The sequence below is a fragment of the Hypanus sabinus genome, chromosome 13 (assembly GCF_030144855.1).
Source record: "Hypanus sabinus isolate sHypSab1 chromosome 13, sHypSab1.hap1, whole genome shotgun sequence".
NCBI classification, from domain to species: Eukaryota; Metazoa; Chordata; class Chondrichthyes; order Myliobatiformes; family Dasyatidae; genus Hypanus; species Hypanus sabinus.
In genome coordinates this window covers 14,624,824-14,651,950 of record NC_082718.1, presented here as the reverse complement: position 1 = coordinate 14,651,950, position 27,127 = coordinate 14,624,824, and the positions used below count along the sequence as shown (strand labels likewise).

Below are 27,127 nucleotides of genomic sequence, written 5' to 3'. Positions count from 1 at the left end.
TCTGTTTAGGGTAATCTTCTATGTTACTTTACTGTTCTATGTTTCTGTTTCTTTAGCCTAATGGAGGTTGGATGTTATAGACAGAAATGTTCCAGATGACATGGACTGAGAACAATCAATCTGCTGCCTCCTTAAGGGATGGACGTGGAATTTAATTTTAGGTCAAAGCGAGGCCCATTGAACAAAAGGATATGATAAATCTTAGTTTACATGTGTGATTGATGGATGCAGACCATGTCTCTAGGAGGCCAGAATATAAAGGAGTCATATCAGGCCACTGCTCGGTAAAGGATAGGGAAAAGGTTTTGTCAAAGTTTTACGTGGCATAGGTGTTAATTGTTGATTGTGTTGGAGGGTGGTTGACGGAGGGAGCAGTTCTGTGTTTGGAATTTTGGGAAGAGTTAAAGGTGGAGTAGCTATTTGAGGGAGGAAGGGAGTAATATTTATTGATTAAAGTTGGGATGCATGACAGGAAGAGTGAGTGACAGGCAGAGACAGACTGAAAGAAAGGAAAAGACACATCTTTGATATGTGTGAATCTGGGGTCTTACTCAAAAGGCAAATCTCCTCAATGTTTCTTTTTATAGTTTAATGAACAATAGGCACAGTCAGTTGTGAGCACTAAGGCTGATGGTAATCCCTGTGACCCTGCAGGCTCTGTGCCTCTGAGGTTGGAGGCCAGCAAGGCTAACTGTGAGGTGTTGTGATTGGCTGTTCGACTATGTTCTGGGCCAGCTGTTTGTTTTAAGAGCTCTGCATTGTGCTGAACCAGGCAAGTTCTTTCTGCTGATGGATCTCTCCGCTGACCTGTTCCATTGTTGGGCAAGGCCCTTCTATTGGCTGACCATGGACTCCGTCAACGACAGTCAAGCTGTGACGTCTAGGAAGGTGCACAAAAGCTGGGCAATGTGTGGGCAGTGAGAGGACAGCACGAGGACCTTGGCTCTCTGACTGCTGGATCCAGCAGACCTGGCTGACCACTCGATGTAGGTGATGGGACTGAAACCCTCCTAACAGCTGATGCAAGTTGCTGTGAATGGGCGTGTGGGCTCAGAGAGAAAGGAGTCCCTCATAGGTCACTCCAAGGAAGGTAAGACTTTCTAAATTATATCTGTAAATCCTTTCACAAAAGGGGGACTTGTAGGAATGCAAATGATAGCCGTTTAGAACATTATGCTTATTATTTAAGCAGGGTGCCATTGAACAGTGGCACCTGTAACCTTGACACCTCAGTCGCTCCCTCGACAACACTGGCCAAAAGCAGACTCTGACAGAGTTTGTGGGGAACATCTTAGCAGATGTACTGGGTGACAAGTGGTCTCCAGTGAAGAGAACCTTTCACAGAGGGTTGAACACCTGGCCTGCGAGGAGGTGAATAGAGAGAGCAAGGATTGTGGTAAATGTATGTGGGCTGGAGATTTTATTTATTGTTTTATGGAGATACAGCATGGAGTAGGCCCTTCCAGTCTGTCAAGTTTTAACCCTCGCCTAATCACAGGACAGTTTACAATGGCCAATTAACCAACCAACTGGTATGTCTTTGGACAGTGGGAGGAGATAGAGGAAACCCATGCAGTCACGGGGAGAACTTACAAACTCCTCACGGGCAGCAGGAAGAAATGAATCCGGTCACTGGTACTATGAAGTGCTGTGCTAACCACCAGTCCACTGTGCCACGCCAATATACATGCGCAGAGTACAATAGTTGAGGTGTGGGCCATCAATGTTTAGAGACTGCAGCTCAAGGTTATGCCTTTTCTTTATGGGTCTGAGCTTTATAAAGTGGAGAAAGTTCGGGTTCCGTCTCATAGGTTCATAGAGTTGTACAGCACAGAAACAGATGTTTCAGCCCACCATGTACATGCTGACCATTGGGCTGTGTGACTAAATCCCAATGGAGTGAGAGTTATCAAGAATAATCTGTCTGCAGATCAACCCTGATTCTTTCCCTTCTTTGGGATAAGACCCTGAAATGGTTCCTGAAAGGAGTGGGTCGTGTAATGGGGGAGAGGTGGGCTGTGTAATAGGGGAAGGGAGGTCCATATAATGGGGGAGGGGTAGACTGGGTAATGGGGGAGGGGTGGGCTGGGTAATGGGGGAGAGGTGGGCTGTGTAATAGGGGAGGGGTAGACTGGGTAATGGGGGAGGTGTGGGCAGGGTAATGGGGGAGGGGTGGACTGGGTAATGGGGGAGGGGTGGGCCAGATAATAGGGGAGGGGTAGACTGGGTAATGGGGGAGGTGTGGGCTGGGTAATGGGGGAAGGACAGCCCTTCCTTTGAAGCATAATTTTGCATAACAGGGGTGAGGTGAGTCAGTACTAATATATAATATAGAGTAATTTATAAATATTAACTTCACCAATAAACCTATTGATGATTCATTGGTAAAACTAATATCAGATGCAGATTTATATTTATTTACCACATGTACATTGAAACATATTGTGAAACAGATCATTTGCATTCACAGCCAACAGATACTAGGGATGTGCTCACGGGCAGCTAGAGCGGGTTATTGTGTGACTGGGAACCAGGTTTGAGGGAACACGTGTTGGTAAATGTTGATGCGTTACGAGCCTGAAGGAATTGCTGAACAGCAACCTGTGACATGTTTAAATTGGGCTGGGTTAATTATCATTGGGGTAGGAATCTAGGTAGTTGGAACCACAGAGGAAAGGGAAGGATTCTAAGGAGAGATTCAGAAGGACAGTGTGTTTCCTCTCGAACACTCCCAATGACTGAGGATGTGAAACTACTAATCCAAATGCAAAGCTGAAGTAACTGGGGAATGTGGTGCATTTATCATTGGATTAAGGGCAAGTTTTACTCACAAGTTTAAAAATGATTCTCACTTGTCATTGAAGGATAGCAATGAATCAGCCTCTCATTACAAACCCTGTCACATTTTCTTTAATCTTTACAGTGATTTTACCCCTCCCCACTGAATGCCCCCATTCATTTTCTCAAAGAACTGCTTCGTATAGAATGGAAAGTAATGCAGAACTATCAGACATTGCTCAGATGCTGTGGGACAACGATGTGAACAGACTTCAACCAGGGGTTGATTACAAAATTTCCCTTCAGGTAGGCCACAAACACACGTACCTGTGGAAGAAGGGCCAGCAAAAGGGTTAATGAAATCAGTAGCTAACTTGTGACTTTGAACTTTGTAACCCAATGTCCAAAGCTTAGACCTGCAGACAGTTATTCATAATCCGGATGCAGCACTGAGTGCAGATGGCCGGAAAGAGGATTGTGCACTCCTATGATTTAGTCACTTGTCTGTTCGATGATTAAATATACCTTGTGCTACGGATGTACTGACTTGCTCCTGGTTATGTCTATCTGCTTGCGTAGCAGATTCACTTGCACGCCGTAGTCAGATGTGGTCGCCTGTTTAGCAGTATACATATATGCCGGAATTGCCCTGTAACTCAGATCCTCACACACAAATCACAATTGCTTCACCTTTGGAACAGGTGATTGCTCTGTTGTCATTGCTGCTTGTGACAGAGTAAGCTCCAGCTACGCCTGCTCAGTGTTCGATCGCATCCCAAACACTCAGCAACTGAGGAAGGTCAAACCTGTATGCAGCAGATATTTGCTAAGATGCGAAGTATTCTTGGTACCAAGCAGGCAGTGAACATTTGCAAAAACTTAGCTCACATTCCCATGCTTCCACCACCTCAGACCCTCGCCCTTTCCCTTAACTCCACACAGATGCTGATGTACCACACTTCCTTCATTCTGAACAAGAGCTGCACCTGCCCCCTTCCTCCAGTTATCTAGAGGTTACCTAACACAGCTTGCCCACTCTTCAGCTTATCCTCAGGACTGAGGCCCTATTTATATTGACATCTCTCCATTGGCAGGCCATCTGGTTCGTATGTCTGACACCAGACCACTGAAACGCATGCTCCCTTCTGAGCTGTCATGGGAAGGGACAGGCATTCAATGGAATACTGAGGACATGCAGAGAGCCACCTTGGGAAAAGGATAGCATCCCCATTGACCCATGGCCACCCCAAAGTTGAAAGGAATATTGGGATAGGTCTTGAGAACCTCAAGTCCACTGGGAGCACACAGAAGCCCAGTGTAAATCTACATCACCTACCTGCCTATCTCTCTGTGGAACAATCTGTTGTTCCCATGTTGCCGTATCAGTCAGAAACCATTGAACCTCTCTCCCCCGCCTTTGTCTTGCAGCTATTTTTTTTACATCCTTTCTTTCTTTTGCTACTTTCTTCCCCATCTACTTCTCTTTCTCTCCCTCCAACCCATTTTTCTCTTTTTCTCCCCCCCTCTCTCTCCCTCAACACTTTCTCCCCACTTTGTCTTGACACATCCTCACTGTCACCCTTTCTCCCTTCTCCTCCTCAACTGCCCCTGTTTGGGTGCTCCTCTCTCTTCGAATGACCTCACTAGAGGACCACCATCAACAAATGCCAGTGGGGAGCCTTTCAGCCTCACACTTTGAGGTAGGGGACCCTTTAGGAGGACCTGCACGAGGGTCTTCCTACAGGGGAGAGATGAATCCATTGAAATACTGGTGCTGAGGTGGGAGGGTTGTGACGATATGCTGCTCAAATCCCCCTGCTGGTTCTGTTCTAATCTGTTTACCCATCCTCCAGTCCATGTGCAGTACGTACAACCTGTATCTAACTCGCTCCCTGATTCACACGCACGCATAGTGTGGCTGCTGACACCCACTTGGTGCTGCTGTGGTTTTAATGTCATAGGCTCATAGAATACTATAGCACAGAAACAGACCCTTCGGCCCATCAAGTCCATGCTGAACTTTTATTCTGCCTAGTCCCATTGACCTGCACCCGGACCATAGCCCTACCCCCATGTACCCATCCAAATTTCCCTTAATTGTTGAAATTGAACCCATATCCGTCACTTCTCCTGGCAGCTCGTTCCACACTCTCACCACCCTCTGAGTGAAGAAGTTCCCTTAAACACCTTTCACCCTTAACCTATGACCCATGTTTTAGTGTTGCCCAACTTCAGTGGAGAAAGCCTGCTTGCATTTACCCTATCCATACTCCTCATCATTTTGTACACCTCTGTCAAATCTCTCCTCATTCTCCTTTACCCTAGGGAATGAAGTCCTAACCTATTCAACCACCTCTATAACTCAGGTCCTCAAGTCCAAGCAACTTTCTTGTAAATTCTCTCTGCACTCTTTCAATCTTTTTGATACCTTTCTTGCAGGTAAGTGACCAGAGCTGCCCACAATACTCCAAATGTTCTGTAAGACTTCTGCCAGATTGCAACAAAACATGAAAGAAAAACCCATAAAACTCTACGTTTTGAGGATGAAGAAATAGGATTGGACTTGAAATGGAAAAGCTTGCATGGTCTGTATAATTCCTCTGTTTTCAAACAGTATCTAATTCCTTGTTCTTTATTGTTGCCAACAGGAGCAAACAGGACAAAGTTACACAGATGTGAACAGCAAAAAAGCATTTCCATTATTCCTTTTCGTGAATGAGGATGCTTTTAAGAAGAAAACATTTTCAGGCAAGAGGCCCTCACATCCACGCTCTGTTAATCTCTCTCCGGCTTTCAATGCTTTAATGGTTCCACTTAATTTCTGAGAATGTATACAACATACAACTTGAAATTCTTACTCTCCACAGACAATCTCGAAGCAGAAGAAAAAACCCCAGAGAATGAATGAGAGCAAAAAAACCCATAGGAAACCAAAAGCCCCTGTCCCCTTCCACGCACAAGCAGCATCAACCCTTCCCCTCCCCTCCCCACTCTTATTCTAGCATAAAGCATCAGCATTCCCACCTTCCACCATGCAAGCAACAGAGAGACCATGGTCCATCAAAAACTAACTGTTCCTTCCAACAATTCCACATCCCACAGGCTCTCTTTCTCAATACCAAGGGAGAGACAGATATCATTTCCACAGCGAGAGGGGAGACAATCATAAATCCTGCCTCTCAGGACCTTCTTCATCAACTTACCAACCACTGAAGTGAGACTCACTGGTCTATCATTTCCTGAGCTATGACTACTCCCTTTCTTGAATAAGGGAACAACATCCGCAACCTTCTATCCTCTGGAACCTCTCTTGTTCCATTGATGATGCAAAGATCATTGCCAGAGGCTCAGCAATCTCTTCTCTCGCCTCAGTAGCCTGAGGTACACCTCATCTGGTCCTGCCGATTTATCCAAATTGATGCTTTCCAAAAGCTCCAGCATATCCTCTTTCTTAATATCTAAATCCTCAAGCTTTTCAATCCGCTGCAAGTCATCCCTACAATAACCAAGATCCTTTTCTGTAGTGAATACTGAAGTAAAGTATTCATTTCCTCTGGTTCCATACACACTTTCCCACTGTCACACTTGCTAGGTCCTATTCTTTCATGTCTTATCCTCTTGCTCTTCACATTCTTGTAGAATGCCTTGGGGTTTTCTTTAATCCTACCCACCGAGGCCTTCTCATGGCTCCTTCCGATTCTCCCTAATTTCCTGTTAGCCGTATAATCTTCTAGATCTCTAACATTCCCTAGCTCTCTGAACCTTTTGTAAGCTTTTCTTTTCTTCTTGATTAGATTTATTACAGCCTTTGTACACCACGATTCCTGCACCCTACCATAACTTCCCTGTCTCATTGGAACATACCTATGCAGAACTCCACACAAGTATCCCCTGAACATTTGCCACATTTCTTCCATAGCTTTCCCTGAAAACATCTGTTCCTGATTTAAGCTTCCAATTTTCTGCCTGATAGCCTCATAATTCCCCTTACTCCCTTGAAATACTTTTCTAACTTGTCTGTTCCTATCTCTCTCCAATGCTATTGTAAAGGAGATAGAATTATGATCACTGTCTCCAAAATGCTCTTCCACTGAGAAACCTGACACCTGACCAGGTTAATTTCCCAATACCAAATCAAGTACAGCCTCTCTTCTTGTAGGCTTATCTACATATTGTGTCAAAAAACCTTCCTGAACACACCTAACAAACTCCACCCCATCTAAACCCCTCGATCTAGGGAGATGCCAATTGATATTTAGGGATCTGTTTCCCTATCTGCTCCTCAATGTCCCTGTTACTTTTGGGCGGTCTATAAAAAACACCCAGTAGAGTTATTGACCCCTTCCTGTTTCTAACCTCCGCCCACAGAGACTCCGTAGACAATCCCTCCATGACGTCCACCTTTTCTGCAGCCGTGACACTATCTCTGATCAACAGTGCCATGCCCCACCTCTTTTGCCTCCCTCCCTGTCCTTTCTGAATCATCTAAAACCAGGCACTCGAAGTAACCATTCCTGTCCCTGAGCCATCCAAGTCTCTGTAATTTCCACCACAACATCTCTCCAAGTACTGATCCACACTCTAAGCTATTAATCTTTTCACCTTTAGGCTTATTCCATATTTACTGTAGCTTCTGCTATTCCCTGCTTGCCTGCAGGTCTTTGATCTCACTCTTAAAAACCAGACTGGTCCAAGTAATTCCCCACTCATCCTTGAGTTAGATTAAATTACTCTGTAGTGTGGTACCTACACACACAAAGTACTGGAGGAGCTCTGCAGATCAGGCAGCATCTCTGGATGGAAATGTACACTTGATGTTTTGGGCCAAGGCCCCTTTTATCAGGACTGAATTCCCCCTGCATTTCATGTGCGTTGCTCAAAAGTTCCAGCATCTGCAGAATTTTTTGTGCCTTTTTCCAAACCCACTTTCAAAAACTGGCTCCTCCTCCCATCAGCACGCTGGATCCCAGCCTTGACCTCCGAGCTGGACCTCCACACGCTGCCGTCTCCTCCTCCCCCCACCACCACACTGGATCCCAGCCTTGACCTCCGAGCTGGACCTCCACACGCTGTCGTCTCCCCCTCCCCCCACCACCAAAACAATTTAATGTAATTTGTAGTCTATCTCCTTTTGTTTTACTTTGCTCACAAAGGCCTTTCACTCACCCGATACACTCTAGGTACTGAATTATTCACTATTCCTACATTAACTGATAATATCCAGTCCTGATGAAACGTCGACTGTACTCTTTTCCATAGATGCTGCCTGGCCTGCTGAATTCCTCCAGCATTCTGTGTATGTTGCTTGGATTTCCAACATCTGCAGAGTTTTCTCTTGTTTGTGATTTCCTCTTTCCTCCTCGATACAAATTTCTCCACACTCAGTCCTTGATTCCTTACCCCTGTACTGTATTGGAACATTGATGAGAATGTGACAAGTGCAGATGTGACTAAAATGATCACGCTGAAAACTGGTGGGTCCTCCTATACGTGGCGGGCCCCCTCACTTCGTGTGGGCTTTTCAAGTGAGTATATTTTTGTCTCTGCGGGTCCAGTTCATCGATTCTATACTGTATGTTACCCAGCATGTTCTGTGGCTAACACAACTCAGTAAAAAGACCTTATTGCTCCTACTCAATTGTCATGTTTGCTCTGTGCATACGTAACAACCTCAATACCACCTCTGATACCCACTGACACCCACCACTTGGTACTGAACACTGGAGATCTGTGAGTGGCTTCCTAGGCTCTATCAGCGCACAGACTAAATCGAAGCTGTATGTGTGATACTTTATAGCTTTCATCTCCCTACTGGATAATTACGAGGCCGACACAGGCCAGCCTGAGATAATTACCGCAGAAGAGGAGAGTGAAATCCACAGCTTTTTGGATGCTCTAATGGAGACCACAGTGCTACAGGTTGGTTTGGTAGAGGAATATGGAGAAAGCAGATCAGTGCGGTTAAAGAAAGTGATACAAGCAAAAAGGGGAACAATATTTGAGGTTGTAACCAATGTTCCCTCTAACTTGTAATGACCAGAGTGCAGAAAAATCTTGCGCTGTACAATTTTTTGCCCAGTGATGACAACAAGTGTGCACTGAATAATTTCTTCAATAAAAACAGTATAAATTAGCCAGTTCCAAAATCTGCAGACAAATCATCGCAAACTCCACGTCTGCATCAGAAACCAGAAAAGGAAATGTGATTGTATATGATCATGGAATATACTTAGCATGCCAACAAGGTAGAGGGTGACAACCTTTTATGCGCAGTTTAAATTAAATTCTACGCTAGCAGCAAAAGATGTGTGCGCACACACCTTAGAGGGAACATTGATTGTAGCTGGCAGAAAGGATAAAGATCAGACAGTTGATACATTATATTTTGCCACTCTGGAGAAAATAAATCCAGATTGGTTGCTTGTCAGTCTTTTGTTTGTGTGTAGCTTTTCATTGATTCTATTGTATTTCTTTGTTCTACTGTGAATGTCTGCAAGAAAATGAATCTCAGGGTAGTACATGGTGACAAATACGTACTTTGGTAGTGTAGTGGTTAGCATAATGCGTTATAGTACAGGCTACATGGGTACATTTCCTGCCACTGCCTGTGACTGTGTGCATTTCCTCCAGGTGCTCCAGTTTCCTCCCGCTGTCTAAAGGTGGTTGGTAGGTTAATTGGACATTGTCAATTGTCCCGTGAGGGGGACCAAATCGGGGGATTGCTAGGCTGCCTGGCTCAGGAGGCCAGAAGGGCCTACTCCATGCTGTTTGTCAGTAAATTTACTTTGAACTTTAGAGATTACAGTGATGGTTCTGCATCTTGTGTGCACTGGGGATTGGTTAATATCTAGAAAACAGAAGGTAGCAACAAGGGTCATCTTCTGTTTAAGAGACTGTGACTGGTGGGTGTCTCAGAGATCAGTGCACAGTCTCCAGGTTATATAAGACCATATGACGCAGGAGCAGAAGCATTTGCTGAAGATAGGAAGCTATGTAGCACAGGGCAAAGAGAAGCACATAAGGAACATTCAGAAAGTGGTCAAAGATACAGCAGATAGAATATAATGTAGAAAAATGTGAGGTCTACCACTCTGGTAGATAAATAGGAAGAGAGAATATTTTTCAAAAGGCGAGAGTCTGAAAGATCAAATTGTCCAGAGGAACAGGGATGTCCTTGTATCATTGAAAGTTTACCTCCAGATACACAAAGCCATTAGTTTGTTTGGTTTTTATTGTAGAAGGATTGATCATTGGAATAGAGTTATCTTGTTTCCATTGTACAGGGCCCTGTTGATACTGCATCCTTATTCCCTTTTCTAAGGAAGGGTATATGTGCAATTGATGTATGTAATCGAGGGAGTGTATTGAAGGTTGAATAGCAATGTTCCCTCTAATTTGTAAAGACCAATGTGTGTAAAAATCTTGTGCTGTACAATATTTTGCCCAGTAATAACGTGTGCGCACTGAATAATTTCTTCAATAAAAACAGTATAAATAAGCCAATTCTAAAATCTGCAGACAAACTATTACAAACTCCATATTGTCAGCACTGTCTGCATCAGAAACTGAGAAAAAGTTGTGATTATGTATGATCTTGAAACATACCTAACCTGCCGATGAGGTAGAGCGTGACAACCTCTTGTGCAGTTTATCCTTTGTGTGCTAGTAGTAAAAGATGTGCGTGCGCACATGCAAGGACACCTTAGAAGAAACATTGTTGTTTTGGTAGAACCATGGAAAGGGGATTTTTTTTTGCATGAGGAGAGATTAAGCCAACTGGTCTTTTATCTTCTAGTGTTTAGAAGAATGAGAGGCAATCTCAGTAAAACATACAGTATACAAAGTTTGTCAAGGTGGATGCAGAGAAGATGCTTCCCCTGGCCATGGTCTCTAGTCACAGTGTAAAAATGTGGGGTTGGCTACTCTCGATGAGAAGTTTTCTTCACCCAAAAGGTAGTGAATCATTGAAACTTCCCATCCAAGAGAGGGATTGGTAGCTTCATTATGATGCGGGCACTATAGGAAGGTGGTGTTGATGTATAATGTCCGCAATGTTTATTGAATCATGGATAAACCCTGTTTCTGGTCAGACCAAACTTGGAATATTGTGTTCAGTTCTGGTTACCTCATTATAGGACAGATGTGGAAGCTTTAGAGAGAGTACAGAGGAGATTTACCGGGATCCTGCCTGGATTAGAGAGCATGCCATAGGCTGAGTAAGCCAGGGTTTTTCTCTTTGGAGCGAAGGTTGATGAAAGCTGATTTGATAGAGGTGTACAAGATGCTGAGGCATAGATCGAGTGGATGGCTGGAGCCTTTTTCCCAGGGTGAAAATGGGTAATATGAGGGGGCATAATTTTAAGGTGATTGGGGGAAAGTACGGTGGGGGGCAGAGGGTAGGTTTTTTACATAGTGAGTGGGAGGTCCATGGAACATGCTGCTGGGGTGATGTAGAGGCAGATACGTTGGGGACATTTAAGAGACTCATAGATAGGCACATAGATGAAAGAAAAATGGAGGGCTCTGTGGGAGGGAGAGTTAGATTGGTTTTAGACTAGGTTCAAATATTGGCACAACATTGTTGGCTGAAGGGACTGTACTATACTGTACTGTCCTGAAACGTCGACAGTGCTTCTCCTTATAGATGCTGTCTGGCCTGCTGTGTTCCACCAGCATTTTGTGTGTGTTGTTTGAATTTCTGGCATCTGCAGATTTTCTGGTGTGTACTGTTCTATGTTTTATTTCTCAGAATGTGACGTAAGTTGGGTGGTATATAAGATATGCCAGAAAGAATTAAACCTATTATATTTATTAACCTTTCCCAGATGTAAAAATTTCTTCCCATTTCTTCTAAGATTGCTCACAATTATTTACTCAAGAAAGGGAGGGCGAAAGTCAACAAAGAAGAATTCAAATTGCAATTATATGACATGTGGTTCCGGCTATATTCCCGTGAAGGATCCAACCAGTAAGTGAACTTGATCATTTCTTTGAATTGAGGTGGCATTTGGGATGTGGCTATAAATTTGGTAATAGCTGTGAGAATGCATCTGTCCATGTGTGGATATAAGTCCCTCAGCACCCCACATTCTCACCCCCCCATGTACTGTCACTTCAGCACCCCACCTTCCCCCATGTACTGTCACTTGAATACCCCACGTTCCTCCATCTGCTGTCACTTCAGCACCCCACGTTCCCCCATGTACTGTCACTTCAGCACCCCACATTCCCCCCCCATGTACTGTCACTTCAGTATCCCATGTTCTCCCCATCTGTTGTCACATTCCCCCATCTGCTGTAGACCTATTGTGGCAATAGGCAAATTGCAGTGGGTCCAGGCATTCAAATGCAGTTGAATCTGCCGATGACCAGCTCCTCAATGCACTTCATCACAGTAGATGTGAGTGCCACTGACAATAGTCATTAAGGAAGCTCACCCTGCTCTTCTTGGGCACTGGTATGATTGTCACCCTTTTGAAGCAGATAGGAACCTCCAAATGCCGCAGTGAGAGATAGAAGATGTCCTTGAACACTCCCACCAGTTGGTTGGCACTGGATTTCAGAGCTCCACCGGATACACCATCAGGACCTAATGCCTTGCAAGAGTTCACCCTCTTGAAAGATGATCTGAGATAAGACATCACAGGACCACCGGATGCTGCAGGGAGGCACATAGATGTAGTTTTATTCTTTCTATTAAAGCCAGCATAAAAGGCATTGAGTTCATTTGGGAGTGAAGCATCACAGCCATTCCTGATATTAGGTTTTGCTTTGTAGGAAGGAATGGCCTGCAAACTCTGCCAGACCAGGCATACATCCGATTCTGCCTCTAACCTCAATCAGAATTGTTTTTGCACTCTTAAAATAGCTTTTCGAAGGTTGTACCTAGATTTTTTGTATAATTCTGGATCATCGGTGTTGACTGTCATGGATCTCGCCCTTAGCAGAATATAATCTCCTGGCCCATCCACGGCCAGGATATGTCCAGTATATTCTCAAAGGCACACGCTCATCTTCACAGGTTTTGATGAAGTTGGTGACAACTGTGACGTATACATTTAGACCCAAAAATGAATCCCTGAGCATTGTCCAGACCACCGATTCACCGCACTCCTCTGCCTCCCTTGACCTTCTTAGCCTTCATCACTGACGCTGCAGTCTTTAGTCTCTGCCTGTACGCTGGGAGTAGAAGTACAGCCCGGTGATCGGACTATCGATTGTGTGGGTGTGTGATGGCACAGTAGGCATTCTCGGTGGTATAACCCTGGTCAAGTGTGTTGGCCACAGGTGATGGTAGTTGTTCAGAGACTTCTTCAAGCTGGCCTGGTTCAAGTCTCCTGCAATGATAGGGAAGGCATCAGAATTCACAGTTTTATGCCTGCTCAGTTTCTCCAGTGCTTGCCTGGCATTGGACTGAGGTGGAATGTACACCACTACCAGGATGATGGCAGAAAGCTCCCTTGGCAGACATTTGACCGCTAGAGGTTCCAGGTCAGGTGAGCAGGACTGAGACAGAACTGCCACGTTTGTGCATCATGAATAGTTAATTATAAAGCATGCTTCATCTCCTCTGCCATTAGAAGACTGAGTTGTTCTGACAGTGGAGACTTGTAAAGCCATCAACCTGCAGCACTGTGACCGAAATGGTGAGTGAGAACCATGTTTCCATGAAGCAAAGGTTCATACAGTTCCTGATGTCCCTCTGGTACAGGAATCTTGCAATGAGGTCTTCAATTTTATTTTCGAGAGACCATACATTCACCAGCAGTATAGTCAAGAGTGGAAGTTTAAAGCCTGTAAGTTTCAATCGAACTTGTAGACTGGCGTAGTGTCCCCACTTCCTCCATTTTCTTAAAGGGAAACTACACTCACAACCCAAGGTCCATCAATTTTGCACATTGATAATTTTTTTAAACATCTTAAAATGATGCTGCTTACTGAAGTACCTTTAGCTGTGACTATGGATACAGCTGTAGTAGTCCTAAATAGGAATAGTTGATGATTCGCATTGGAACTGTGCACAAACACTTGCCACATAATGGTGATATCTTGTCACAGTGTTTCCATATGCCCCGCTGTTACCCAGAACAGTTGTTTTGCCGGGAACCACTTTGTCACTATCATTTCCTGTCAGTAATCTTATGAACAGATATTCCTCAACTAATGTCACTTTATGTACATACAATCAGTCTATTTATATTGGCTAATTTTGTGTATATATGGCCACATTCAAACAGTTAGTTGTACACTGTTCTATAGAATGGCTTTTATATTTATATTTATTTAATTTTATTCTTATTGTGTTTTTTTATGCTGCATCAGATCTGGAGTAACAATGTGTGTGTGTGTGTGTGTGTGTGTATCAGTGTTTGTGAGGGCCGTATGTCAGAGTATACAGCTGCAATTGTATGTGTGAGGGTGGGGATGCAGGAGAATGTGGATGTGAGTGTAGTTCACACCGGGTATGGCTCACACTGGGATGTGGAGCATAACACCTCAATGACATGATGTGCTAACTGTTAGCAGGCTTTCCTTCTCCTTCTGACAGGACTACCATGTTGTGGAAGAAGCTGGAGATCTGGCATCCAGGCGCACCTTCTGAAACCTGGGGCATAGTTTACAAAGGGCTTATTTGTTGGGTAATTATTTTGGGAAGTGGGACAATGATATATGAAGTGTCATGGAAGTATTGGTCTGGAGAAGGAAAGGGAAAGGAATTGGACAGTGCACCAGTGATTGGGCTCGACAGAAGGTGCTATGGACTCAATGTTGCAACTGGAGTATGCCCGCACCGGATACGTGGAACTTGTTGGTTACCCATTTGGTAAAGAACAGTGTAAGCAGACAGCAAGACAATAACTAGATACATACCCTGTACAAAGGAAGGTGGCGGTAGTTATGGTTATCAGAGGTGAACTATCCCAACCCCAGGATGTCTGTGGAGCAGTTGCTCATGGCTCTGTCCTAAGTCCAACTATCTCGAGATGCTTTGTCAGTGATCTTCCTTCTATCCTATGGTGTGAAGTGGGGCTGGTTCGATGTTCTATTCCTTAGTAAATGGAGCAGCACCATGCCTGCACTAAAAATGGAAAATGTGGGAAATACTCAGCAGGCCATGCCACATTCGTGGGAAGAGAAAACGAGTCGGCAATTTAGGTCAAAGACCCTTTGTCAGAACTGGGATGGAGAGAAGCTTGCAGACAAATGTGGGGTGGGGAGGTAGTATGGTGGGATGGCTCCAAAAGGTAAAATCTAGGTAACTATGGGATATGCTGTAAAAAGAAAAGTCATTTGATCAAGGAATGAATCGGAACATTCATTTTTCTCTGGGCTCCTGCAACTTCCATGTTCTTTTGTCAAAGTGTTGTTGTCCATGTTCTCACTCTCTGACTGCTCCCATTCACTCATAGACCTCCCACCTTCACCATCTCCTCTGCAGGCCCAACTCATCTGGCTTTGAGCACGTGTTTGTGGGTGAAACCCGTGGTGGACGGATGGTCATTGGATTCCACAACTGGATACAGTTCTACCTCCAGGAGAAACTTGGCCATGTGGACTACAAAGGATACACTATGCCAGACAACCAGGTCAAGGTGAGCATTCCACAGGACAGGGAGGGCACAGAATTGGTGCCTGTAACCTAACTGAGAATCTAAAATGGGATTAGACAGAGTGAGTCATAGCCTGGGTCTAATAAAGGTGTTCAGGTAGTCAATATAAAGAAGAGCCAATGGTCAAGCCTGAGTTAAGTCTCGAATCTGGTTTATATAGTCAGAGAAGAGTACAGCACAGAACAAGTCCTTTCGCCTATCATGCCAAACCAATTTAAACTGCGCCGGGACCAGAGCCCTCCATACATCTACCATCCATGTACCTATCCAAACTTCGCTTAAACATTGAAATTGAGCTTGCATGGACCACTTGTGCTGGCAGCTCGTTCCACACTCTGATGACCCTCTGAGTGAAGAAGTTTCCCCTTTTGTTCCCCCTAAATCGGTGATCCCCAATCACTGGGCCCAGACTGGTGGTTGGGGACCATCGCCTTAAATATTTCACTTTTCAATCCTTAACCCGTGACCTCTGGTTGTAGTCCCACCCAACCACAGTGGAAACGGTCTGCTTGCATCTACTCTATCTATACCCCTCATAATCTGTATGTCTCTATCAAATCTACCCTCAATCTTCTACATTCCATGGAATAAAGTCCAAACCTATTCAATCTTTCCTTATAACTCAAGCCCTCCAGACCTGGCAACATCCCTGTAAATTTTCTCTGTACTCTTTCAACCTTATTTACATCTTTCCTGTAGGTGGGTGACCAAAACTACACACAATACTCCAAACTCAGCCTCACCAATGTCTTATACACCTTCAATGTAGCATCCCATTTGTGCAGGAGGAAAGATTTTGGAGTTGATGTGCCTGTTCCATTTTGTTTGTTCTTTATGTGGGGAGGGGGATTTGGGGGTTGATGATTGTGCTGCTGTTCTTTACTTTCTTGATTTCATGGCTCTCTGCAGAAGAAAAATCTCAGAGTTGTATACCTTGATAATAAATGAACTTTTGAACTTTGCACACAGTCTCTTGAGAAGAATTATTACATATAGTCTCAAAGAGCTTTCTTTCAGTACACACAACAAATTCTGCCCTAACTAAAACCCTTGCAGTAAGGCAATCCAAGTCAATATTGGGAAAATTAACTTTTGGTTGGAGCTGTATGTCTTTGGAAAAGTGAGAGGAAACTGGAACATCTGGAGGAAACCCACACAGTCATGGGGAGAACGTACAAACTCCTTACAGTGGGAATTGACCCCGATTGGTAATTGCTGGTGCTGTAAAGTGATCGGGCTAACTGCTAAACTATCCAATTTCACACTGTTTATTTATTTAATTGTCACTTATAGTAATTGATTATGCCTGCACTGTACTGCTGCCTCAAAGCAACCAATGTTGCAACATTTGTCAGTGACGATAAACCTGGTTCTGATTCTGAGACTGCTAGAAGATTTCACCAGCCCTGCCACAATCAACAAATTCACCCAAAATGTCTGTTGAAATGTATGGGCTGTTCAAAGGTCAGGCATTTGTAAACTTCATCTGAGGAAACAACCTCTTGGATAAATCTTGTATCTCCCACTGAGATTATGTCTCATTCTGTGAAGGTCAGTCTTAGCCAGCCTTTGTCCACAGGATAGCCCCTCTTCCTGGGAATTAATCTGATGGATCTGTGCACACTGGTTTTAAGGCAAACATAGACCCTTCTTTAAGTAGAGAGGATAAAACTGCATGTATTACTTCTAATGTGGCTTCTCTGCAACACACACACAAAATGCCGGAGGAACTCAGCAGGCCAGGCAGCATCTATGGAAAAGAGAGCAGTTGATGTTTCATGAGGACTGAAAAAAAAAAGAGAAGTCAGAGTAAGAAAGTGGGAGGGAGGGGAGGAAGAACCACAAGGTGATGGGTAAAATGGATGGGGAGAAGGGATAAATTAAAGAGCTGGGAAATTGATTGGTTAAACAGATACAGAGCCAGAGAAAGGAGAATCTGATAGGAGAGGACAGAAGGCCATGGAAGAAAGAAAAGGGGGAGGAGCACCAGAGGGAGGTAATGGGCAGGCAAGGAGATAGGTGAAAGAGGGAAAAGTGAAGGGGGGGGGGGTCATTACTGAAAGTTGAGAAATCAATGTTTATGACTGGAAGTTCATGATGTGCATATATTGAGAGTTATCATTTACTAAGAGGTGCAAGATGTTAAGAAATAGGACTTGGCAGTTTAATTGAGGGGTTTAGTGATTTAATTAAGGGTTTGTTGTTAAGTGCCCTTGAGTTGTCGTCAACTCATGGCAACCCAATGGATTGTTGCCCTAAATGAGTTTTGATCCTCACAAAGACAGCTCATTGTAGATAATGTTATGTTCATAGCTGTCCTTATTGTGTTCATCCATCTGATCGGGGGCCTCCTTTTCTTCCGTTGTCCTTCCACCTTGCCAAAAATTATATCCTTTTGCAGGGAGTTGTTTTCTTTGCATGATGTGTTCAAAGTAGAGTCTTGTCATTTGAACCTCCAGAGGAACACTTGGTTTGATCTCGTTGAGCACAGATTTGTTTGTTCTGTGAGAGGTCCATGAGATGTGTAATATTTTTCTCCATCATCACAGTGTCCATACACTTCCTATCCTTCTTTCGCATCTATGTAATGTCATTGAGAATACCATCGCCTGCGCAAGTTGAATCTTTATATGTCGAGATAGATTCCTGTTCCTGAGGATCTCCTTCATGGCTGCTCTGCCAAGGGCAATTCTTTATTGGATTTCTTAGCTGCTTATCGCTTCAGTGTTAATTATTGATCCAAATAAGTTGAAACTGTCAACCAGTCCAAGTTCCTCTCCACTGAGATTGAAATTGGTTGTGGTGCCAGTAGTCATAATCTTAGTCTTCTTCCGGTAAAGGTGCAGACTCATCTTGAGACTATGTCCCTTGATGCTTGTTAGCAGTTGCTTCAGGTTTCCGTTTTCAGCCAGTGTTGTTGTGTCAACAGCATAATGAAGGTTATTAATGATTCTGCCACCAATTTTCACTCCTTGACTCTCCTTGTATATTCCTGCTTCTCCGAAGTTTTGTTTGGCATACAAATTAAACAGGCAGGGGGAGAGAATACAGCCGTGTCATACCCCTTCATGGATGCTGAACCATTCTGTTTCTCCTTGCTTTGTTTGAACTAATGCATCTTGATTGATGTAAAGATTATGCATAAGGACGATCAAATGTTTTGGTACAGCCATGTGTCTTAATGTGATCCATAGTTTGTCATGATCTACACAGTCGAAGGCCTTACTCTATTCAATAAAGCACATATCGATATCCTTCTGGTATACTTTTGTCTTCTCAAGAATCAGTCTTACATCTGCAATGATGCCTTTAGTTTCCCCTTCCTTTCCTGAAACCTGCTTGCACTTCAGGAAGTGCCTGCTCTAAATATGGTTGAAGTCCTTTCTGAATGATCTTTAATAAAATCTTGCTGGTGTGAGGAATGAAGGTGATTGTACAATAATTTTCACATTCTGTCAGATCACCTTTCTTCAATATTGGTAAAAACACTGATATCCTCCGTTCACTTGGCCTTGACATTGTCTTCCAGATCAGCTGACAGAGCGTTATCAGTATGGCACCAGCAGCATCTGATTGCTGTAGTGTTTCAATTGGAATTCCACCAACATCAGGTGTTTTGTTCATTGGTTGGGCTTTTAATGCTGTTTCAACTTCTTCCTTCATGACAGTCAGCGCATGAATGTAAGAAATAGGATGATACCCCTAATCTAGTTGATCTTTCTGGTATGATGACACACAGTATTTCTTCCACCGCTGTTTGATCTCAGATTTGTTGAGTGTGGCACCTTGTGCATCTTTCAGCATTCCCATGTGAGGCTCAATTTTTCTCTTCCATTCTCGTAGCTTTAAGAAGACTGACCTTGTCCTTCCATTCTTATTTTTTGTTTCTACGTCTTCTTGTGTTTATGTAGTAGTTTTCTTTGTCTTGCCTAGCAGAACATTGGAAAGCTCAATTGAGAAGTGCGACTCCTACCCTTTCCCCCTTAGCTTTGGCTTCTCTTCTTTCCTGTGTGATTTTCAGAGTTAATTCCCTTATCCATTTCAGTCTCTTCTGTGTTTCTGCCTTATGCAGAGTCCCTTCACACTCTTCGTGTACAGCACTCTAGATACTTTTCCCAATCCCTCTTGGTTGTGGTTAGAGCAGCGAAACGATTGCGTTCTGGTGGAATATTTTGAAGATCATATTTTGCTACTCTGGTGAAAGGCTTGTGCTTCCTCAACTTTACTTTGAACTTGCATATTAGTAGTTAGTGGTTTGAGCCACAGTCAGCTCCAGGCTTGGTTTTTGTTGAAATGATAGAACTTTCCATCAGACTTCTGCAGATATTGTCCATTTGATTTCTATGTAATTCGTTGGGAGAGCTCCAAGTGTATATTGTGCGCTTGCATCACTAGAAAAACGAATTTGAGATGAACAAGTTGTTGGTTTTGCAGAAGTTGACCAAACATTGTCCAGCATCATTTCTGGTACCCAGTCCATATTTCCTGACTCCTTGACCATCCTTTCTATTCCCATAACTATCAATATATCCTGTTTGCCTGTTCCATCAAGTTCAGCCTGTACTTGTTCATAGAACTGATCTACTTCAACTTCCTCTGCATCTGTTGTTGGTGCATATATTTTTATGATGGTAATGTAGATAAGTCTTCCCCGTAGACGAATGGAGATCAGGCGATGGCTGACAACATTGTGTTTCAATACAGCTCAAACCAGTTTCTTCTTGACTATGAATGTGACACCGTTCCTCCTGCACTTGTTTCCGGCATAGTATATCCAGTGTTGATCAGATTGCAAGCGTCCCTCACCAGTCCACTTCAGTACCCTGATCCCAAGTCAGTCAATTTGCAATCATTCCATTTCATTTGTCACCATCTCCAGCTTCCCTTGTTCCATACTGCCTAAATACTCCCTGTTCCAAGTACCTAAAGTCAATATTTCTTCACAGCTTCTGACCCTCGATCCTGGGTAAGGCCCAGGGACATCAACAATTGAAGGTCCCGAAGACTTTACTCCAGCCACATCATAAACCTCGGCCTTACTCTGAAGGTCATCTGCTCCTCTGCTCTTCCCCTCTTCCCCGGTAGTTTGTTGAGTGTCTTCCGAGCTGGGGGTCTCATCCTCCAGCACTATATCATATATATATATATATATATATATTTAAATGCAGTTATCCACAGGGTTTTCATGGCAAGATGTGGAAGTACTTTACCAGACCTTTCTTCCACACAAATACTGCAGCTGCCCAAGTGAATGGTTTGTTTTAGTCAGCTGAGACCTGTCCATTATGGGAGACCCTGCCAGTAGATGAACTACCGATGGCTTAGCTCTCACACAAGCCAATGTGGCAGGACAAGCGGACAAACCTCGTGAGGGAATTGAGGGGCTAGGAGATGGATCCAGGGATTCCATTGGCTTTGGGAGATTTTGCTGAGGTGCTCAGGGACTCAACTGGGCGGTTAAAGTGTTTCATTGAGTGGTTTGATGGTTTATAAGTAATTTGTGCAGTTACTTCAAGGAGATGTTGGTATTTCATTAATGGAGGTTTTCTTTTATACTTTGGGTTATTGAGACTGTTTTGAAGCTTCACAAAGCGGGGGTAGAATTGGGAGGGCTCGAGGAGCTGGAGGGTGCAGATGATATTCTTGTTTTCTGTTTTGCCACGACAGCCGGATGAGAATAAACAGCTGATCACACTGCAGTTCAGATGGAAGAAGAAGGTGAAACTGCAGGGCAGCTGCTTCCTGGGGGTGAGCCCCGAGTTTGAATTCGCCCTGTATACCATCATCTTCCTCATTTCGCCAGATCGCCAGCTCAAGCTCAGGTTCAGTCAGTACGAGGTTATTATTGTGTGTCACAGCAACAAGCACAAGAACATTGAGACCACCTACCCTGTCCTGCTACGGTATCTAACCGTCAACTGAGTCAGGTTCAGGCACTTGCTCAGTCAGTGTGGTAGAGGCTATCGCAGAGACTGTGATGATCGATGGGTATTTTCAAGGCATGAGAGCAGAAGTGTGAGTGGTTTATGCGTCTCCTTAGATCTCCAGCATTCAGTAAGACCCTCAGAATTTTGCATAACAGCAGAATTGAGTGTTATGGGGAAAAGTCTGGAAGGTGGAGCTGAGTCGATGGCCAGATCAGCCATGGTGGGCAGACTTGACAGGGTAGATGACTACTCCTGCTCTTACTTCTTATGTTCTTATCATAGTTGATCTGGTACTTGACCCACTTTCATATTAGATCCTTTTATTTTCTAAGGACTTGATCATCCAAAAAAAAAACTAGACATGCAGTAAATACTCAATAACTGAGCATCCACAGCCCTTTGTGATGGAGCTTTCAAATAACCCTCTGTACTGAAATGTCTTTGTACCTTAGGTCAACATTTCATCCCAAGGCTATGGTTCCTGGCTCTTGACTTCATCTGAGGAAACAACCTCTTGGATAAATCTTGTATCTCCCACTGAGATTATGTCTCATTCTGTGAAGGTCAGTCTTAGCCAGCCTTTGTCCACAGGATAGCCCCTCTTCCTGGGAATTAATCTGATGGATCTGTGCACACTGGTTTTAAGGCAAATATAGACCCTTCTTTAAGTAGAGAGGATAAAACTGCATGTATTACTTCTAATGTGGCTTCTCTGAAACAGCACAATCTGAGGAAGGTGTTGTAGGGTAACGTAATTGGGAGAAATGTATCTAATTCACAGCCATAGACATTGAGTTGGGGTTTCACTTTATGAGGCCGATCTGATGTAATGATGCAATTATGTAAAAGGCTTTTTTTTAGCGCACTTTTGTTGTGTAGGTTTTGGAGTTCAATAAAATGTGTTACAGGTTTTGTTAAACATAAATCGCCTCATTTTGTTTTATTTGTGGAAACCTACATTGGTGACCTCGATGCTCTAGGATGATCCTGGAGTTATTGAATGTATTGGTCAATGCAGTTGCTTTGAAGCTGCTGGAGTTCTGGGAGCAAAATGCTGTTGCTTGGTTTGTACAAACTGAGGCGCAGTTCACTCTGAGAGAAAGCTCCGTGGATGATAACAAATATTGCTATGATCTCCTTGTGGATTAGGATCCTCACTTGCAGATCCCAATCAGTTTGAATTTGCAACATCTCCACAATCTCCATCAGCCCAGGTGCACCACAAGGCTGTGTGCTTAGCCCCCTGCTCTACTCATTTTACACTTATGATTGTGTGGCTAAGCACAGCTCCAATGCCATATTTCAGGTTTGCTGTGGTAGGTTGAATCAAAGGTGGTGATGAATCAACGTGCAGGAGGGAGGCTGACAATCTGGTTGAGTGGTGCCAGAACAACAACCTCTGATTATTGACTTAAGGAGGGGGAAACCAGAGGTCCCAGAACCAGTCCTCATTGAAAGATTAGAGGTGGATTAGAGGATTGAGCAACCAGGACAACCAGGGCAGTGAATGAGATTTTAAATGACAGACTGTCAGGGTGGGGGAAATCTCATGGAAGTAACAGAACCCTTGGAATGAAAGAAACCGGATCTGAGAGTGACAATCAGGGAGCAGAGTGAACAGAAAATTGGACAGTACGGGATCAGATAGTCAATGGATACAAAATCTGATCTACCAAAGAAAGCCAGTGAAGCAATGCCGAAAGGAACTGTGTGTGGGGTGGCCGAGCGAGCCACTGGGATCCTCCTTCAAACTGTGCAGAGTTGATAGGGTCAAAGTACTATAGAGAGATGTGGTGCAGTCAGAAAGCAGGGACCTTGAATACAGTAGAGTCACCGATCAATCTAGCAGGCTCTTCGCGAGAAACCCTTTTCTCCAGTCTGTCTAGGTTGTGACTCACAAGGGTGAGGGATCAGTGAGACAGATCAGAATCTCACATTTAAGGGAAAGGTGGAGAGGTTCATGAGAGAGAAAGGAAAGTCACACTAATCATGTCAGATGAAGGAAAGTGAGAGGAGGCTCATGTGGAGATAAACATGTAGGAATTTATTTGTTCACAGGATGTGGTGACACTGGTGAGACCAGCATTTATTGTCCTTCCCTGATCATCCTCTGACCATTTCAGAGGGCAGGTAAGTGTCAACACATTGATGGATCTCTGGAGTCACAGTGAGGCCAGACTGGGGAAGGATGGCAGATTCCTCACCCTGAAGAACAACAGTGAACCAGATGAGTTTTTACAACAGTCTGGTCATTCCATTGTCACCATTTCTGATAGAAATGTTTTACTCCAGATTTATTGCATTTTATTTATTTTGATGCAAATTCCCGCTTGCTGGGATGGGATTCAAACTCGTGTCCCTGGATCATTAGGATACACCCAGTAACTTAACCCCCACACTGCCACACACCCGTAACTCTGCAGGGCTTCAAGTGTAATTCTGTCTGTGAACACTGATGAGACTCCAGAGATCCATCAGTGTGTTGATGTAATCTGTCCTCTGAAATGGTCAGAGGAGATCGAGGAAGAACAAGAACTGGTCTAACCAGGTTTGTAACGTCCTACATCGTAACATGTCATAGTTAGCTTTACCTTGGATAGGTCATTCAGTCCAATCCAAGCCTTTGGTGTGTTTTTGTTCACAGCGTCAATCAGGTTAGAAATGAATCTGTTGCGGTAGGTTGAGATCATGGATGCCAGATGTGGGTAATGTGGGAGGTGATTGCAAAACTCCTTTAAACAAAATAAACAATTTATCTGCTGCTGAGAATCAGTGTTGCACCTTCTCCTACAAGTCCTTCAGAAAATTTTTTGAACTGATGTTGGAAATTCAACAGCTTTGTTCATATCAAATAGAATTCTTGTTCTTCAGACTCTCTGGTGTTAAAATCCACACAATGTTAACTTCTGGATGGAGAGATTCCCCTAGAGTTTATGGGAACGAACCAGCAGAGACCAATATTCCACAGGGCTCCCAGAGAAATCACTGGATTTCAGGGACTTACCTCAGCATTCAGCCATGTCCCGTTGTCACAGAAATACCGGTAACAGGATTTTAAAGTAGGAAAATAAAATCAGTTCTTATCACAGGGATTTTTGAGTTTCCCAGGGCTTGTTGAGTCTCCTCCACTTCCAAGGAATTGTAATATCCAAATTGGAATTACAATATCCAAAGTATGAGTTCTAAATAATCACAGATTTCGCTATTTCATGGCACTGGACCAGGTCAGGGCTCGAGAAGATGAAGGAGCATTAGCTGCTGCTGTGGCTTCTCCAGTGTTTAGCACAGGCCTAATGTGATATCCCGTAATCCTGGTTTTGTGAAAGAGGAAAGGGACAGATGGAAGGACTCCAGGCTGATCTGCCTGACATCGGGAGTGTCCAATGTCCCACAGTCCCAGCACACTGCCTGTACAGTCATTCCTCACAGCAATATATTTATAAAGCTCCTGGAATCAATGGACCTTACCTGCCACATCACTGACAAGCAGTGCGATCACCACCAAAACCCACATCAGCATCGTGTTTCTTCCCTCGAACCTGAAACACAAGAAAATAATTCATCATTAGTGTCAAGTTTCCCAGTGAAAGTGGGGATATCTTGCTGCCATTCCCATCTCTCTCCCTGTCCCTCTCCCTCTCTCTCTCCCTCTCCCTCTCTCTCTCTTTCTCTCTCTCTCTCTCTCTCCCTCTCCCTCTCTCCCACCTGTCTGTGTCGATTAGATTTCCAGTCCTGATGCACCCCTATATACAGGTGAAGATCTTAGATCTTAGAAGTCTCTGGAACCAGTGAAATCAAACCCTGTTAGCTGGACCAAATTACTGCTGACCAATCAATGACTGACAGATTGAAATAAGATGCACAGGAAACCACAGGAATGTCTTGTGAGTTCCAAGTGTGACTGTAGAATGTTGTTCGGTAACTGAACATCGAGAAATGGAGGCTGCAGAAAGCATTTATGATCAGTTAATGTGTTTGTGATATTGGAGATCATTGAGAACAATTCTCTAAGATCATGCCCCTTGGGTTAGTGTTCCTGCTGCCCGTCAGAGAGCTCAGTAACTGGAAAACACAGATCGATGTGCCTTTATTACCTCTTCCTCTCAGCTGGGACACACATGCTGAGGGAATTCGATTCATCATGTTGCCTCTGATAGGTTAGCCAATCATTTCCACATGTTGAGAAGAATGTGAAGGTCCCAGATTTCCACCATAGTGATCTCTGTAATTGCTGCCACTGGAAACAGTTTCTCTGCTCCGTTAGATTCATTTAGTGAATGACACGCACAATACCAATGGGTTATCAAAGTTGAAGGTGTGTTTCGTGTCATATGCACAAAGAAATGTTTGCACAGATGCAATTAAAAAATTAGTTGCAGTAGAATCGCAGGCACATAGCATCATCTAAGCGGCATTTACAAATAAACATCAGAATGGGAAAGAAATGCGATCTAAGTCACTTTGGCTGTGGAATGATTGTTGATGCTAGATGGGATGGTTTGAGTATCTCAGAAACCAGAGATCTCCTGGAATTTTCAGGCATAGCATCCCCCTCAACCCAATTCTCCTACCTTCCCCATAACCTTCGATGCTTTGACATCAAAAACCTGGCAACACTTAAATCTACTTAATGATTTGGCCTCCATAGCCATCAGTGGCAATGAACTTCACAGATTCACTACCCCTGGCTAAGGAAATTCCACCTGCTCACTGCCCCAGATGGACGCCCCCTTTTCTGCATCTTGTTTTCAGGAAGCGTCACTCTGACCTCACTTCTGTCATTCAGCTCTCTGCTCCGTGTTTGGACCAAGACCGTGAAGTGGATCAAAGCCAGACAATCTCAGTGAAACCCACCCGAAATGAGGGTGAGATTAATATTTAAATAGGGGCAACACGACTGCCCTGGTCCTCTCCTTCTAATCTACCACTTTGTCGATGATTGTGAGGAGTCTGATTGACTGGCAATTTGCTGGTTTAAATTTGTCTTGCTCTAATTTGTAATGAAAATATTACTATTGTTGGGATTTAATGTTCACAGCCTAAGCCAGCATTTTCATTTTCATTGAGAAATCTTAATTTTCATTGAGAAAGCTGTGGCGAGCAGCTTTCCTGAGCTGCTGCAGTCCTTGAGACATGGATACACTGATGGTTTGAGAGAGGGAGTTTGAGGAATTTGATCCAGTGATGTGACAGTGAAGGAAGGGTGATATACTTCCAGATCAGGATGGTGTCTGGCTTTGAGGGAGCTGCCAAGTGTTCCCATGCTCTGTCTTTCCAATGGGAACTGGTCATGGGTTTATCAGGTGTTATCTAGGGAGTAATTGTGAGTTGTTGCACACCATCCTGCAGATGGGACAAACTGTGTGACTGTGGCAGAGAAAGGGACAGGTTATGGATGGGGCGGCTATCACACACAGTACTGTGCAAGAGTCTTAGTAACATTTAGACAGCTAGGATGCACAGTACTGTAGTCATTTTAGGGACTGCACTGTACAGCTGCCACAAAAAAAAACAAATTTCATGCCATATGTGAATGATGATAAACCTGATTTTGATGTGGGTCTCTGCTGTGGACTTGAGAGTGGGAAGGGGGCAGGCAGAGGGGAATCATGGTTGGGAAAAGGGGAAGTGAGAGGGGAGGGAACGGGAAGCACCAGAGACATTCTGTAATGATGAATAAACCGGCTGTTAGGAACCAGATTACTTTGCTTGGTGTCTGAGGGCTGGGGGTGGGGGTGGGGGTGTGTCTGCACCAGTGCCACCCACCTTCTTGCTGTGCTCCATCCTCCCATTCCCAACAGCCTTTGTTTC

General features: G+C 44.0%; 1 protein-coding gene across 1 annotated transcript; it reads left to right on the top strand.

The window, feature by feature from the left end:
- The first annotated feature begins 9 nt into the window (after nt 1-9).
- Nucleotides 10-21,901, top strand: endou2 (endonuclease, polyU-specific 2). The gene is made up of 7 exons (XM_059987120.1): nt 10-1,090; nt 2,924-3,084; nt 5,427-5,526; nt 8,576-8,697; nt 11,634-11,746; nt 15,218-15,371; nt 21,057-21,901. Exons 1-7 carry the CDS (start codon nt 1,021-1,023, stop codon nt 21,309-21,311), a joined length of 975 nt encoding a protein of 324 aa, XP_059843103.1. The 5' UTR covers nt 10-1,020; the 3' UTR covers nt 21,312-21,901.
- The last annotated feature ends 5,226 nt before the right edge of the window (nt 21,902-27,127 follow it).